Source organism: Taudactylus pleione, unplaced genomic scaffold (assembly GCF_031769625.1).
Source record: "Taudactylus pleione unplaced genomic scaffold, aTauple2 ptg000154l, whole genome shotgun sequence".
In the NCBI taxonomy this organism is placed as follows: Eukaryota; Metazoa; Chordata; class Amphibia; order Anura; family Myobatrachidae; genus Taudactylus; species Taudactylus pleione.
The window spans coordinates 33060001-33077500 of NW_028284556.1; the positions used below are offsets into that span (position 1 = coordinate 33060001).

Consider the following 17500-nt stretch of genomic DNA (forward strand, 5'->3'; position numbering starts at 1 on the left):
CATTCTAGCACTCTTCACCTCTCACCACCACTTGCAGTTCCTCTTTCCTGTCTGGGGTGTCTCTTTCTGCTCTGGTGCTTCTAGCACAGTGGTCTATATATCAAGAGTTTGTTGCATTAACGGAGTGTGCTAGAAGCACCAGAGTGGAGAGCGACACCCCAGGCAGGAAAGAGGAACTGAATGGGTAGTGACGGGTGTAGTGTGCTAGAATAAACACTAGTTCTCCTGTGTCACTTCACTTACAGTAAAGTGCACAAAACTAGCATTATTATTGTTTTTTTTTTTTTTTTTCGTTATCAGCAAAGCCTGGTGTGCGAGTAAAATGCCAGTACTTCCCAACTGTTGATAAAGTTATCTTCGTGGACGATTATGCAGTTGGTTGTCGGAAAGACCTGAATGGCATCTTACTACTAGACACAGCACTTCAAACTCCAGTCACAAAACCGGATGATGTAGTCCAGCTTGAATTGCCAGTTACTGAGGTAAGCACAAGTTATATAGTCCACAATTTTATCTTCCTCATATTGGGGAAGTTCAATTAGCACAGGTGGGACATAACTTTTGGGTTAGGTGCACGGAGCTATTCAATTGACTGCAACGCACCCGTCACTTAACCTGAGAGTTGCACTTTACCGCAAATAATGCCCAGGGTTTAGTCATGTTAAACTGCATTTCTTAGGATAAGTACCGGGCACAGAAATCTGCTAGTCGCAGGCTTACAGTGTGAGCAATTGAATAGATCCTTGGCACTTAACCCGGGAGCTAAATACCTGCAATGCTAATAAATTCCTCCTATTGAATTGCATTTGTCTTTCTGGAGCTAAATACCTGCAATGCTAATTGAATTCCTCCTATTGAATTGCATTTGTCTTTCTTACTGTGAAGCACTACAGTCATGTATATCAGTCCTATTTTAAATTCAATGTTATAAGTTGCCATAAGTCTTTATGTATGAGGGTGGTTCAGTAAGTATTGTAACAAGACCTCTCATGTGTTATGTTCTCTTTCATTATAATATCCCATCTTGCCAGAGCAGGTAGACCACTGCTTCCCCTCACGGCCATTATGATGTGCCTCATATGAGTCTTACTGTGCCAACATCAGTTGTAAAATGGCAGAGTCATGGTCAAACATTGAGGTGCCTAGTGTGGTCAGAGATTTGCGTCTAATGAGCATATCGGCAACTGAAATTATTTTCCAACTTGAGGTGTACAGTGATAACGTCATGTCATGGAAACAGGTTTGGGTGCGCTGCCTTTGATAACAGCAGGACAGACGTTCAGGATGAGCAGCGATCTGGCCGGCCAAGCACGTCCACCTCAGATGACAATTTGTGCTGCTTTGAAGGTCTGATTTAGGTGGACAGACACATTCAAGTTAGTGATAATGCTGACGAACTGAACATCTCTTCGTACTGTGCACAACTTCGTTCATGATCAACTGAGTTACAGGAAAAAGTGTTCACCCTAGGTGCCAAAGCAAGGCACAGAAGTCCAGAAACCAATAGGGTAGGATTGTGTCATGCACTTGATGGGGTACCATGAGGAGGGAGTGCAGTTCCTGCAGTGTGTTAAAGGCGATGAAACGTAGGTGCATCATGTGACACTGGAGGCAAAGCAGGCATCCATGACATGGAAACATGCATCGTCCCCACTTCAAAGAAATTCAAAACCACTACACCAGCAAAGATGGTCATGGTGACCATGTTTTGGAACCACAAGGGTGTGCTTCTTGTTGATTTCCTTACCAAGGGAGATAATTTGAGTGCTGCAAACAAGTGTCTTATTTGCACGATACCAGGCTACGCATAGCCAGCCGCATGCGTGAGTTGTTGGGGCGCTACCATTGGGAGGTACTGAACCATCCTTTCTACAGCCCTGACCTGGCATCGAGTAATTTCCACCTCTTTGGACCATTGAAGAAGTACCTGGGTGGAAGTCAATTTGCAAACAAACTGTGAAGTTAAGCAAGCAGTCATGTCCTGGCTTTAGGCGCTTGATACTGATTTAGTCTATGCCGGGATAGATGCCTTAGTGTACCAAGGCCATACTATTGATTATATGTATATATTATAGAGCCACCCTCCGTATAATGTGACTCAGACACTTTAAGGAGGGAAGCTCATTTTGCATGATTTGCGATGCCCAGCTGCACACATCTGCCAATTATGATGCTGGCAGGATGCAATGTGCCATTCTAGAACCGCTCATCACGTCATTGATTGGAATTGATTCTTGAGGTTTATTTTTTAAATATATAATACTGTACATAATTAACACAACAGGTTATGCTTTAGCATTCTGTTACTGAAATCTAATCACGTGGCTTTTGTTTGTATTGTAGGTGCAGCAGTTGCTGTCTGCTTGCCTGGAGAAAATTGACGTGTCTAGTGCTGAAGGTTATGATTTGTTTATTATGCAGCTGAAAGATGGCTTCAAAAATACCTCACATGAGACGGCAGCAAATCATAAGGTTGCAAAGGTAAGATCTATTTTTTTTTTTTTTTTTTTTTCCTTTTTAAACTTCTTTTGTTGAGGAAAAAATTTAATTATTGTTAATAGAGAGAACATGACACTATAGATTAGTGTTGTCATTTTCATGTGTTTGAAAGCGGCAAGTGATTTTTACAATATTGGGCTTTACATACTGATTATGGAGGTCCGTGATGATCTCTCCTGAAAATCAGTACTTTGCTTTATAAGGGGAGGGCAGGGAAAATTGATACGACTGCGCAAGCTTTGTTCATGGTTTGCTTTTTTATAAATGGCATGTGTAGAGATGTTGCACAATAATAACCTCCTACAGTGGCAGGTACCCCTGATGACAGTTCTGAGACTAGAGATGTGCAATGGACTTTTCAAAAATATAGCAGCATCCAGTAGGCTAAGTCAGAACTGACTATTAATAGAAGGGAGCAATTCTGTTTCCTCCACTATATGTTATATTTTTAAGGTAGAATTTATATTTAACTTTGCATTCAGAAAAGGACATGCTAGGCACAGCATTATGTGTGCCTAGAGTGACCCTAAAGCTGGCCATACACGCTACAATTATCACGGCAATCCGCCTGATATCGGCGGATCGCCCCGATAATTGTAGCGTGTGGGGGGGCGACCGAGGGTTAAATATAGCTCGGTCGGGCATGCCGGATTGTCCAGCATGCCCGTCCGATGCGATATTTACCGGTAAACTGTCGGCCGCATCGGGCAGTGTATGCCCAGCCTCGGCCGACAGACATACATTTCCTGTGTTCCTTCCCATGGACGGAACAGGGAAATGTCTCCTCCCTCAGGGGCGGAGCGCAGATGTCGGGCTGATACACTGTGAGAGAAATCTCAGTGTATGCCGGCGACATCTGCGGCTGGCAGGCTGCCAGATAAAATGTCTTGTCTGTCGGTCTGACAGACCTTTTATCTGGCCGTGTATGCCCAGCATAAGCTATAGCTTCTTATCTTAGAGAAAATGGTTACAGTATATATGAATCACCCCAGAGGTTCTTAATGTTTCTTTTTATAGGCCTTTTAAAAAGTTTATCAAATTACATATTTGCTCTGTGCCATCATTAAGCTTTCCAATACAGTGTTATGTTAAACATATGTTTAAGGTGGATTTATGTGGGACGTTGAATGTGGTGTTGCGGTTTCTTTAATATTTGTTATTTTCCTTTTATTTGTCTGACTTTGTAGTAAAATCCCTGCTGCCTTTCTCTGGCCATATGACCACTCCTTACTGGCAGTACTGTGGCGTTACTCCTGTTAACCAATGCAGCCTGTGCTAATCTTATGTTATGCAGCATTTCTACCTGCTGGTCTTCTTTGTTTGAATTAATACAGTTTGAATTCACAATTGGGGCTATTTAATTGTTTGAGAGAATTAGCTCCCGTCTAAAGCGGCCGGGAGCTAATTCAATTGTTTGCGAGTCCAGCCTCGCGAAGGGCAAGTTGTCGCTCTCTAATGTACGGGATTAGCCACATTAAGCGGAGGGTGCAAGCAGAAATCTGCGTTAAGTGCAGGCTCTTGGCTGGCCGCCCAAAGCAATTGAATTAGCTCCTGGCCACTTTAGACCGGAGCCAATTCTCTTAAACAATTGGGTATGCCACAATATGTCCAAGTTAATTAATACTATATGTATACATTTATTTTTTTCCTCCTGCATCCATGTCCCATGAAGTTGGTTTATTTTTGATTTCTGTTTGTAGGATATGCCCTCCAGTAATTGCATAGATTATAAGATTATGAAATTCTGTATTGCAAGCAGGAATAATGGTTTTACATTTTTTTTTTACTCTTTGTATCTTACCACAAAAGACCTATTTAAATTTAGAAAACCCTCCAAAATTACATTTAATAAAAGAAAATGATCTCTAAAATGCATTAAGTTTTTCAGCATTTTACATTATTCAGGTAGCTCAGTCCATGCACAGTGGTGCGTACAATCTGTCTTTCCTACCACAGTCAGCATAGAACAGAGCTGCCTTTAATAATAAGCCAGTTAACCTACTAGTATCTCTGTAAATGGTGCCAGGAAACTGAAGCACCTGGAGGGCACCTTCACACAAACTCTATGCAAGAACAAAATCTGCTCAGAATCCAGTGCCAGGCACAGGTACTGTGAGGTAGCACTGCTTAGCTACTGTGCTGCCTTAACCACCCCTCAATAAAGTGTTTTATTATGACTGAAGCTTCAATTATATGGGTTTGCTAATTAGGCCAAGAATTAAAGCTATGTGTTAATTTTATTACTTGCCATATTCATGCTTTTGCCAGAACACCAGAAATTAAAATTAGATTTCCGAAGATATTTGATAAAAGTGCAGTTTTGGGGACATTATACCCTTAGAGAGCATACACACGGTCAGACTTGTCAGATGAACGATTTGAACGATTTTTGACTGCATTAAAATGAATGGAATCGTCCAAGTCTGACTGCAAACACATCAGATGTCAGATATCGTTATCTGACAAACGGGAACGCGCATCGTTGATCGTCCATCGTTCAGGTATGTCAGATATGTCAGTTTTTCCTTCAGATATGAACGACTGAACGATTTTTAAATAGTTATCGTTCATATCTGAAGAAAAATCTGACCGTGTATGCACCATAACAGTGCATTTTCCAGGATGGAAATTGTGAAGATCAGGTTTATATGAAGAAAAAATATAATTGAAGGCTAATTTCACGAAAAAACAAACATTTTGTAAATTATACAAGAATACAGTATTTGCTTTGGTCACCACTGCTGATTAGATTTGTTTGGGATGTGACCATTTATCGTTTCTCATATTTTATAAATCTGTTTATGAAGTTATAAATCTTTTTTTTTTTATTTTTTTATTACTTTTTTTTGTTTTTCAGTGGGCAACTGTCACATTTCATCTTCCCCACCATGTGTTAAAGTCTGTTACTGGTGCAATTGTGAATGAGCTAAAGAAAATAAATCAAAATATTGCTGCATTGCCAGTAGCCTCATCTATAATGGACAGACTGTCTTATCTGTTAACTAGTGCAAGGCCTGAACTTGGTGTGGGGCCTGGTCGATCTGTAGATCGGTAAGTTGCACATAATTTATAATATCTATCTATATAAAATATACTAATATTGATATGTTCATTTAATTATCTTGGCTAATGTGGAATATTCAAACCATGACTCATTTGTTCACATGTCTCTTAAGCTAGCCACACACTAGACCAACTTTCATCCAAATAGTTGGCTGGTTGGAATGAAAATCTGGTACCGTATGGGAGTAAATGATGATCAATAAGTTGCTCCTAAATGCCAGAAAACAGATGAAAATGGGTGTCGGACAAGTTTGTAAAATTTTTGATCTAAACAGTTTGTTCAAACAGTTTTTGTCCATTTTCCGGCATTTAGGAGCAAACTGCTGATTGTCATTTGCTTTCATACCTTACCACTCCAACCAATCAACTAGTTGGACGGTTGGCTGTAAGTTGGGCTAGTGTGTGGCCAGCTTAAGATGGCAAATTGCAAACAAGCAGACTCTGAATTGGACAGCCGAAAGCTCTCATACCACCTGCTGAGCTAAATTGTTTACTGCAGTTGTTCAATATAGAGTTCTATAATAAATGTATGTAGATCATGGTAGGAAATTCTATTTCTTGTAGTACTTTTCTGAAAATATATCTGATGCTTCGTTTTCTTTCATAATTTTGAACATAATGCTGTAACACAGAAGTAAAGCAAATCAATTGCTATTTGTAATATTGTTTGAGAAGGTGCTATTTAAAATGAAAGTATGAATAGTGTACAACCTGCATCTGAGAGTTTGGCAGGTTCTTAGGGGACATTAAGTTGCTTTTTGTAAGTAGAGATGAATTTAAGAGTTTCGTAGCTCAATGAGCAAAGTTCTAACTAGACTTGCACCACACCAAACCCAACCTACCTCTTACTGACTACCAGACTGTTTCTAAATCCCCTAGTTGGAATCCAAGGAAGTTGCTATGTTATAAATACAGTATCCTAATAACTCTTGAAACAAGCCTTCTAGGCAGAGGTTAGGGTTGGGCACCACTAGGGGGAGGTTAGGGGTAGGCACCCCCCAGGAGGGTTAGGTTTAGGGAATGGGGGGTTAGGTCTAGGCACCACCCCGGGAGTTTTAGGGTTAGGCACCACCCCAGTATGGCAAAGGGGTGGGGGGGGAGAGACGGGAGGGTTAGGTTAGGCTTCAGTCGGCATTTCAATCCCATTCCGTCTACACCAGCTTTGTTCCTCTTCCTAGGATTAGCGTTTGATGGTTGAAATTAGTAATGTATCTGACCTAATTTTCTCTTTCATCCACTAGGGGACACTGGAGGTGCTTACACTGGGGTATAGAGGCGTGGATAGCTGGAGCCGGCACTTTAAATAATTTAGAAGTGTGAAGCTCCTCCCCCTCTGTCCCACCAGCCCCCAGTTTAGAAAATGTGCCCTTGGAGCTGGTCACAACCTGCTGTGCTCCAGCAAGTCAACTATTTTATTTCTTTTATTTATAATATGTTTATTTTTGTTTTATTATTTTCTAACATCTTTTACACTTTTTTCTGAGTACCCTTCGCCACCTCTCTAAAGGTGGGGTCCGGGTTACTGGCACCCTGTTAACCTTCTGGGTTGCAGGAAGGAGTGTGCAGTGCTTCACTAAAAGTATCTGACAGCTCCTTACTGCCGCACACACCACAGCAAAGGATCCTGTGAGTGCTGTTCAGAGGAGCCGTCCGGAGGGGAGCGCAGTGAGTATTAATCACCTGCACATCCCCCGTCTCCTGTCCTGCGACCAGCGCTGGCTTGACAGAGCGCAATAGCACTGCTCACTACTTGCATCTATCTCCCCTCTCCCCGCTGATGAGCGCGGCTTGCGGCTCCTACTCAGCGGGGCTTGCACAGAGGGGAGAGGATCCTGCAGGCGGGGGCAGCCATTTTCTAGCCCTTAGGGCATAGAGAAAGGGGGCGGAGCCTAACAGCGCGGGCTCACTGTCTCAATAGAGCGGCTCCCTGTCTAGAGAACGCGGCAGGGGCTGCATGCACTGCGTGGCTGCCGTGTTTAACTTCACAAAAAAGAACTGAATCTTTCCACTACAGGCTGTATGCAGTGATTACAGAAGGCTGATTCTCCTGGCTACATCCCTGGCAAAGAGGTTGTGAGTAACTGGGGTGTTTGGCAGGGAATCTAATTGTGGGAATGAGTGGGGAGTGCCTCTTCCTCTGTGTCCCATACCAGCCTTCTGTTCTATTTCTCCTTTCATTGCTGTCCCTCTGTGTCTGGGTGACTGTGTGTATCCATGTCAAACAGAACAAAAGCGGCTCAAAATATGTTTGTCTGTTCTAAGTGTAACAACAAACTATCCAAGCCACATGCTGCTGGGTCCACTTTATGTGAGGCTTGTATAGCAATAGATCCGCCTATGGCTATTACGGCCGCACCTGCTCCCCCATGGGCCGCTGACATGGTAGGAGTTATGACGGATTTAACGTCTGAGTTAGCTGAGGCACGTAGGTCTCAACCTCCCTGGGTGGAAGGGCTAACCAAGTCTCTAGACACCCTGGTACAGGTGATGGGTACAGTGGTGCCTGCACCCTCCACCTCCTACCAAAGGCCGACACAAAAGCGTACTCTGGCGACTGTTCTCCAATCAGAAGAGTCGGACGAAGAATTCCTCGCTATGGAGGAAACAGAAGAAGGGGAATTGCAGGACGCTTCTCAAGAATTAGAGTCCACCTCTCCAGGGGTGGAATCTCTAATTTTGGCAGTCAGAAAAGTTCTGAATCTACCTGAGGATGTACTACCTGCATCCCAGGAGTGTGAATTATTTCATGAAAGACCAAAGAGCTCTACGGTTTTTCCGTTCTCACAGAGGCCGCAACAGCAGCTCTCAGTGGCCTGGAAGCAACCGGATAAACGGTTCCAAATTCCGCGCCGGTTTCCGTCTAGTTATCCCTTTCCATCAGCCATGATGAAAAAGTGGGAAACACCCCCTCCAGTCGATGCGTCAGTCTCCCGTCTCTCTAAGAAAACAGCACTCCCAGTACCGGGAGCTACAGTACTAAAAGATCCTTCGGATCGTAAGTTGGAAACAATGCTAAAATCAATTTATACTGCAGCGGGGGCTCAACTTAGACCCACCCTTGTTACCGCTTGGGTTAACAAGGCAGTGGTCGGCTGGGCTGACCAGTTGATTACCGGTTTGGACTCTGGTACCTTTCACAGGCGATATGCTGTTTGGCCCGGAACTGGACAAATGGATATCCCAGGCCACGGGGGGTAAGTCTTCCTTCCTTCCGTCGGTTGCTCCAGCTCCCAGGAGATCTTATAATGGACCTTCCTTTCGTGCGCCACATTCCTTTCGTGGTAGAGCCAGAGGTGCTCCCACGCAACATAGAGGTGGCAGAGGTAGAGGTCGTCCACACCCTGTTGCACGTAGACCAGAGCCTAAACCAGCGGAAAAGCAGGTGGCATGACGGTCTTCCGTCCCACCTGGGGCCTCCTGCAGTAGGAGCCCGCCTGAAAGATTTTCAACAGGTTTGGAACCAGACCTCTACAGAACCGTGGATCCGCAGACTAATTTCCCTGGGGTACCGAATAGACTTCGAAGTCCCCCCTCCACCTCGGTTCTTCACCACAAGTCTGCCAACGCCTGCAAGCAAGGCCAAGGTTTTACAGGAGGCTATCCAGTCTCTAGTAGTATCATCTGTACTAGTTCCGGTCCCGGAACATCAGAGAGGTTTGGGGTTTTACTCGAACCTGTTTGTAGTACCAAAACCAGATGGCTCGGTCAGGCCTATCTTAAACCTCAGGTCTTTGAACCTGTATCTGAAGATTTATCGCTTCAAAATGGAGTCTCTGCAGTCAGTCATAGCAAGCTTGGAACCAGGGGAGTTCCTATTATCCATGGATATCAAGGATGCCTATCTCCATGTCCCCATTTGGGAACCTCACCAGGCTTTTCTGCGTTTCGCCATATTGAAGGATCATTATCAGTTTCGGGCATTGCCGTTCGGGTTATCCTTGGCTCCCCGCTTCTTCACCAAACTCATGTCAGTAATGATCGCTCTCCTTCGGTCATCAGGAGTGAACATAATCCCTTATTTGGACGACCTGTTAATCAAGGCTCCATCGGTATCTCTACTATCAAATCAGGCCTTACTGACATATCAGACCCTAATCCAACACGGTTGGATAATCAACTTCAAAAAATCACATCTCACTCCGTCCCAGAAACTTCTGTTTCTGGGCATGATCTTGGATACGGCCTCACAACGGGTTTTTCTTCCAATAGACAAGGCCCGGAATATCCGGTTGTTAGTTCAGCTGGTCCTCAGAACAAGGAAGGTGTCCCTGCTTCTTTGTCTGCGCCTCTTGGGGAAGATGGTAGCAGCTTTTGAGGTGCTATAGTTCGGCCGATTCCACTCCAGGGAGTTTCAGCTGGAACTGCTATCACAGGGGTCAGGGTCTCATCTGCTTCTTCATCGACAGATCCGTCTGAGCCCCGGTACCAGAGTGGCCCTTCTTTGGTGGACGCAATCCACCAATCTGTTAGCGGGCAGGAGATTCAGAGTGTGGGACTGGATCATCGTAACAGATGCCAGCCCTCGAGGATGGGGAGCAGTAGTCCTCATTCATCACTTTAAGGGTCGATGGTCCCCTCTAGAACAGAAGTGGCCCATAAATGTGTTGGAACTCAGAGCGATTTACAATGCTCTGATAGAGGCAAAAGACTTGCTAAAGGCTCGTCCGGTAAGAGTTCAGTCTGACAACGCGACGGCCGTCGCTTAAATCAACCGCCAGGGAGGGACTCTGAGTCGCATGGATATGCGGGAAGTAACTCAGATCCTTCGGTGGGCCGAAAGACAGTCAGTAATCCTGTCGGCGGTATTCATACCGGGTGGGGACAACTGGGAAGCGGATTACTTGAGTCGACAGGATATGCATCCCGGGGAATGGATGCTTCATCCAGAGGTGTTCAACGCGCTGATACGTTGATGGGGATGTCCTCAGGTGGACCTCATGGCGTCGCGATTGAATCGTCAGCTCCCAGTATATACGTCTCAAGAACTCGGGATCCGCAGGCGGCATCAGTAGACGCCCTGACAAGTCCGTGGATCTACGACTTTGTTTACATTTTCCCTCCGATTCCGCTTCTTCCTCGTCTTCTAAAAAGGATAAAACAAGAAACAGCCTCTGTAATTCTTGTAGCTCCGAACTGGCCTCGGAGAAGTTGGTTCTCGGACCTTCGGTCCCTATTGTCAGACGATAGGTGGCCCCTTCCTCTACGCCCGGATCTTCTACAACAGAAAAGGATTTACCGGTAGGTACCAAAATCCCATTTTTTTTTCATGGAGGTCACTGAAGATATTTAGGTATACAGTGCATCCGGAGAATATTCACAACGCTTCACTTTTTCCACATTTTGTTATGGTACAGTCTTATTCCAAAATGGAATAAATTCATTTTTGTCCTCAAAATTCTATACACAATACCCCATAATGACAACGTGTAAAGTTTTTTGGTGATTTTTGCAAATTTAATAACCCCCCCCCAAAAAAAAAACTTATGAAATCACATGTACATAAGTATTCACAACCTTTACTCAATACATTGTTGATGCACCTTTGGCAGCAATTACAGCCTCAAGTCTTTTTGAATATGATGCCACAAGCTTGGCACACCTATCTTTGGGCAATTTCGTCCATTCCTCTTTGCAGCACCTCTCAAGCTTCATCAGGTTGGATGGGAAGCGTCGGTGCACAGCCATTTTCAGATCTCTCCAGAGATGTTCAATTGGATTCAAGTCTGGGCTCTGGCTGGGCCACTCAAGGGCATTCAGAGTTGTCCTGAAGCCACTCCTTTGATATCTTGGCTGTGTGCTGAGGGTCGTTGTCCTGCTGAAAGATGAACCTTCACCCCAGTCTGAGGTCAAGAGCTCTCTGGAGCAGGTTTTCATCCAGGATGTCTCTGTACATTGCTGCATTCATCCTGACTAGTCTCCCAGTTCCTGCCGCTGAAAAACATCCCCACAGCATGATGCTGCCACCACCATGCTTCACTGTAGGGATGGTATTGGCCTGGTGATGAGCGGCGCCTGGCTTCCTCCAAACATAACGCCTGGCATTCACGCCAAAGAGTTCACTCTTTGTCTCATCATGGTCTCAGAGTCCTTCAGGTGCATTTTGGCAAACTCCAGGCGGGCTGCCATGTGTTTTTTACAAAGGAGTGGCTTCCGTCTGGCCACTCTACCATACAGGCCTGGTGGTTCCGACCTTCTTCCATTTATGGATGATGGAGGCCACTGTGCTCATTGGGACCTTCAAAGCAGCAGATATTTTTCTGTACCCTTCCCCAGATTTGTGCCTCGAGACAATCCTGTCTCGGAGGTCTACAGACAATTCCTTGGACTTCATGCTCGGTTTGTGCTCTGACATATGCACTGTCAACTGTGGGACCCTATATAGACAGGTGTATGCCTTTTCAAAATCATGTCCAATCAACTGAATTTACCACAGGTGGACTCCAATTAAGCTGTAGGAACATCTCAAGGAGGTTCGGTGGAAACAGGATGCACCTGAGCTCAATTTTGAGCTTCATGGCAAAGGCCGTGAATACTTATGTACATGCGATTTCTTAATGTGTGTGGTTTTCTTTTATATATAATATATATATAAGTCCAGTATTAGTCCACACTCACGTCTGAAAATCCAATTGCTGGGGTAGCCACCCAAATGGGATCACCTGTATCCCTGCATACAAAAAATGAACAAAGGGGGTGCACTCACCAGTCTTCTAAAATGAGTTTTTATTTCATCTTTTTAAAAAATTTTTACAGCATCATAGTAAAGCTCCGACGTTTCGGTCCTAGCCATGGACCTTTGACAAAGGTCCATGGCTAGGACCGAAACGTCGGAGCTTTACTATGATGCTGTAAATTTTTTTTAAAAAGATGAAATAAAAACTCATTTTAGAAGACTGGTGAGTGCACCCCCTTTGTTCATTTTTTATATATATATATATATTAAATTTGCAAATATCTAAAAAAAAAACTAATTTTTACACGTTGTCATTATGAGGTATTTGTGTAGAATTTTGAGGGCAAAAATGAATTTATTCCATTTTGGAATAAGGCTGTAATATAACAAAATGTGGAAAAAGTGAACGCAGGTGGACCGCAATACCAGAAGTAGTGAAGCGCGAGGCACCAGTGAATTACATCACACAGCGCTGCCAGAGGCCTCGAGTGCCGTGGACCAGCAGTAGAGGTACCTCTGCCTGATACCTCAGCATCCTGGATCGCTAGGTGTGCACAGCAGACACGTTTTCAAAGTGTCCAGGAGACATTATTTACACGTCGACAGCAGCTTTTCAAATCCTCCCCCTATATGCTAGGGGTAGAGGTGAGGACAAGATTTACCACACTGGACATCGATTATTCAGTTGGTCAAATCATCTTAGTCTTGCTGACTCTACTAAATTCTAACCCATCTATACTAACTGGCGGCGACTGCCTACTAACATTATCTGCTTACTGACTGTGACTATAAATTTTAACATCAAATACCGTGCTTCATAAAATTTGACTTCTTGAACTACTGGTGATGTGATATAAAATGTGCTCTGACCCAGAATAACTGAGGAGTATTTCACTTTTTAGTATTTTTTAATTATTTCTTCTTCGGGGTCCATGGGGCCACAGCCATTACGTTGGGGTATGAATCCCGGTCACCAAACAGTTAATACAAACGAGCTCTCTGCTCCCAGGATGCACCGTGTTTCCTCCTCATATACCCCACCCCCTGCCTCAGGTAGCCAATTCTTCCTGTTTGGTGTGTTTACCACATAGACAGCGGGACTGCGGGAGCAGTCCTGCAGACGAGTACAAAAAAAAAAAAAGAGTTTTACTCTCTATCTCAGCGGGTGGTCTGAGCTGTCCTGGAAGCAGCCTCGCACCTGATTGGAGGCGCACCGGCCACGCGCTGCAACTACCTCCTCCGGCGCCGCACCGCTAGCCTTGGCGTTTCCATGGCTGTGGATTCGGCAGGGGCCCTCATGCCCTGGACCGCAAACGGATCAAGGGGATGGCAGGTAAGCAGGTGGTTGCGGCGGCCGCTGATGCCGGGACCACGTGGCGGTCCGGCCTCCGGCCATGAGACTGGCTGGAGGCGCGCTGCAGTCGGGAGGCATACGGCTTGTTCTCCTAGCATGACCGCCGGGATTTGATGTTCCTGACCAGCCGGGGCTTGTGGCGGTGGCCAGGTCAGTTTACCGGGCAGGTCCAAGCAGCATAGGGGAGGTACGCTTCCCCGGCGGCCCCTCCCCCAATCCACACGCTAGTTCAGTACTCTGGCACAGTTGATTGTGGATTGTTCCTCCCAGCCTCCATATAGGGCAGCCAGAGTGTATGTCAGTTGCTCTCTGAACGCTGCTCCTACAAGAGGGACGCTAGGCAAGTCTCCCTGTATACCTTGCCTACTGCTGGTCTAGGTTTTTACAGGGCTCTATCCTACCTAAGCTGAGGCTGATTATGGTAGTGAGAGCTTATATGCATATGGCTCGCAGAGTATTTATGCATGACAAGTGATTGTTGTTTATGGATACTGTTTCTTCTGTAAAAGAACTGTAATTCCTGTATACTGTCACTGTCTCTCCCCTTCCCTTGCTACAGGTGTGTTGGTTGAGAGTAGAAAGCAGCACATATACACTCAGAACCAGTGGCATAGTGTTATGTGTAAGGAGTCTGAGGGTCAGGTGGCGGGAGCCCCGTTGCTGATATCCTGTGTAGCCTGCAAGGCAGGTGTGTCCCCACAGGACTTTCTACAAAATGGGCTTTGTGGGAACTGTTTCAGACAGCCACCACACCAATTAAGTTTGCCTGTTTCAGGCCCTGAGCCTCCTTGGGCATCATTTTCTCAGTTTATGGCTCAGGTGCGCAACGGCTGGCTGCCCCGGTACCACCGGTTTGGGGTTTGCCTCAGCAGATGCATCCTATGCCCATGGTGTGGCCGCCTTGGATGGACCCTGCTGCTGGTAAGGTTATGGCATCATCCTCGGGGGTTTTTCAGCCTCAGGCTGTCAAGCCAAAGCAGGCTAAATCTAGGCACCATGTACCGCCTTACATGGGTGAGTACTCGAGTGCCGCCTCCATGGAGGAACAAGCACAGGACTCTTCGCAGGAGTCTAGCTCTGAGGGGGGAGATGATCATTTCCCAGTAGCCGATGTCCCTTTTCTGATAAAGGCTGTAAAATCGGTGTTAAATATCGAGGAAGGGTGGTTAAGGCAGAATTCCCAAGGTCTGAACATTTATCAGAACTTATGGAGGAAGCCTTGGAGCGCCCGGATAAGATAAGCCATTCTTGTAAAAGAATGGCGCTTCTATATCCTTTTCCAGCAGAGGACTGTGCCAAGTGGGAGAATCCACCATCAGTTGATGCACATGTGGCACAGCTGATTAAACGTACCACTTTGCTAATCCCAGCAGTTTCGCTGAAGGAAACCATGGATAGGAGACTGGAGACTTGTCTCAAATCTATTTTTTTGCTGACAGGAACAGCCACCCGCCCAGCTATAGCCACTGCCTGGGTAGCAAGAGCTATTGAGGAGTGGGCCAAGACACTAACGGAGTCTTTACCAGATGCCTCTAAGGAGCAACTGGATATGATCTCCTTTATTAGAGAAGGGGTCTTTTATTTGGGTGATGCTGCCTTGGATGCAGGGATCCTTTCCTCTAAAGTTTCAGCTGAAGTCCGTGGTGGCATGTAGGATCCTCTGGTTGAAGGATTGGAGGGCAGATGTCGGGTCCAAAAAGGCCCTAGAATTCCTTCCGTTCACAGGAGGTGTTCTCTTTGGTCCAGAACTGGACAAAATTGTATCCTCCATGGCAGCCTCAAAGACGGCAGGTTTACCATCAGCAACCTCGTCTAAATTGAGGAGGGCGTCCTTTCAGGGGTTTCGGCCGCAGGGCAATGCCAAAGGTCAGTCCTCAGTGAGATTTCCACCAAGAAAGACAGGACCCAGGAAGCCCTGGCAGAACAAACGTCCAGGATAAACCAGTGGCCTGATGCGACGGGCCTCCCCCTGGGGGATACCAGGGTGGGGGGCCGACTGCTTCGGTTCTCAGAGCCCTGGCACCTCACGACGGAGGATGCCTGGGTTCGGGGAGTTGTTTCCCGAGGGTACGCCCTGATGCTTTGGAGGACTTCTCCTCAAAGGTTCTTTTGTGTAAACCCACGGGTGGGTTCAGAAAGAGCTTTGGCCCTTCAGAAGGCTATTCTTGCCTTACTAGCATCAGAAGTAGTGATTCCGGTGCCAGAGAACCAGTTACGAGAGGGGTTTTACTCCAATCTGTTCCTGGTTCAGAAACCGAATGGGTCATACCGGCCTATTCTAAATCTGAGAGAGCTCAACAAATTTGTTCGAGCCCCCGGGTTCAGGATGGAAACATTGCGATTGATTGTGTTGGCAATGGAGTAGGGGGACTATATGGTGTCCTTAGATATACAAGATGCCTACCTTCACATCCCAATCACACAGGCTCATCAAAAATTACTTTGTTTTGCGGTATCATGTCTGTACAGACTCGGCTGGATCATAAACTGGCAAAAGTCGTCACCCTGTCCGGTACAACAGATGTGCCATTTGGGAGCGAGATTGTGGTGCAGAAAATATATCTGCCGGAGGAGAAGATCCTTGCCTTACAATCACGAATATGCAGGTTGCTTCGCAAACGGCAGATAGCTGTTCTAGTAGCCATGCAGGTCCTGGGGTCGATGGTGGCCACCTTCAGGATGATGGAATACGCTCAGTTCCACTCCAGACCACTGCAGCAAATTCGTTCTGTCTCACTGGAACAAGGATCATCGCACGATCAGGTCTTAGCTGCTGCGTCTCTCTCCAGAGGTACAGTTGTCCCTGACCTGGTGGTTGCAGAGAGAGCATCTCAGGCAGGGTCGCCCCTTTTGGGTGTCGGATTTGACATTGGTCAAAACCGACACCAGTCTTCAAGGTTGGGGGGCGATGACGGGGTCACACACTTTCCAAGGAAAGTGGTCAGTGACGGAAAGCCGGCTATCGATAAACATCCTGGAATTAAGAGCTATTTTCAAAGCTTTAGTGCAGGCTCAGGAAATCTTAAAGGGCAGGTCGGTGCAGATACAGTCGGACAATCGCACTGAGGTCGCCTACCTAGGTCATCAAGGGGGCACGAGGAGTCGGGCCGCCTTGGCAGATGTATCAAGAATCCTGGTATGGGCAGAGACTCATCTGCCCACGATATCTGCCGTGTTCATTCCAGGAGGTCCTGAATTGAGAGGCCGATTTTCTCAGTCGGCAAGAGATAAATGCAGGGGAATGGGCCCTACATCCACAGGTTTTTCGGAACCTTGTGGACAGGTGGGGTCTACCAGAAATAGATCTGATGGCATCAAGAAGGAACAACAAGGTTCCCAGGTATGGATCCTGGACAAGAGATCCGAGAGCCGAGTTTGTAGACGCATTGACAGTAAAGTGGCGTTACAAGCTGGTATATCTGTTTCCCCCGTTTGCTCTTCTGCCCAGAGTGGTCAGAAAGATCAAACAAGAAGGCAGCACCGTCATATTAATAGCTCCGGCGTCGCCGAGACGGCGCTGGTTCACAGATCTACGGTCTCTCCATAGACACTCCATGGCATCTGCCATTGAGACCGGATCTGTTGCTTACCCTTTGTTTGTCTCTGCCTGCTTGAGCTTGGTAAGGAACTGGCTACCTGAGGCAGGGGGTGGGGTATATGAGGAGGAAACCTGGTGCATCCTGGGAGCAGAGAGCTCGTTTGTATTACCTGTTTGGTGACCGGGATTCATACCCCAACGTAATGGCTGTGGACCCCATGGACCTCGAAGAAAAAGAGTTAACAAAGGTATGTTATACCATAACGCTTATTTTTTACAGAGCCGGATCTGTGCTTGTTCTATTTGATGATAATATTCTTAGTAATTATTATCCATCTGTGTATTATTGATTGATCTAGGTTTTAATGTGATC

At 46.0% G+C, this 17500-nt stretch overlaps 1 protein-coding gene across 11 annotated transcripts in view; it reads left to right on the plus strand.

The window, feature by feature from the left end:
- The window catches only part of BIRC6 (baculoviral IAP repeat containing 6), a 403615-nt gene that overhangs the window by 37189 nt on the left and 348926 nt on the right, over positions 1–17500 (plus strand). For all 11 annotated transcript variants that reach the window (XM_088474413.1, XM_088474414.1, XM_088474417.1 and 8 more), the window contains exons 2-4: positions 301–482; positions 2344–2481; positions 5357–5550. In XM_088474413.1, the coding sequence (XP_088330539.1) occupies positions 301–482; positions 2344–2481; positions 5357–5550 (514 nt within the window). The remainder of the gene's footprint in view (positions 1–300; positions 483–2343; positions 2482–5356; positions 5551–17500) is intronic.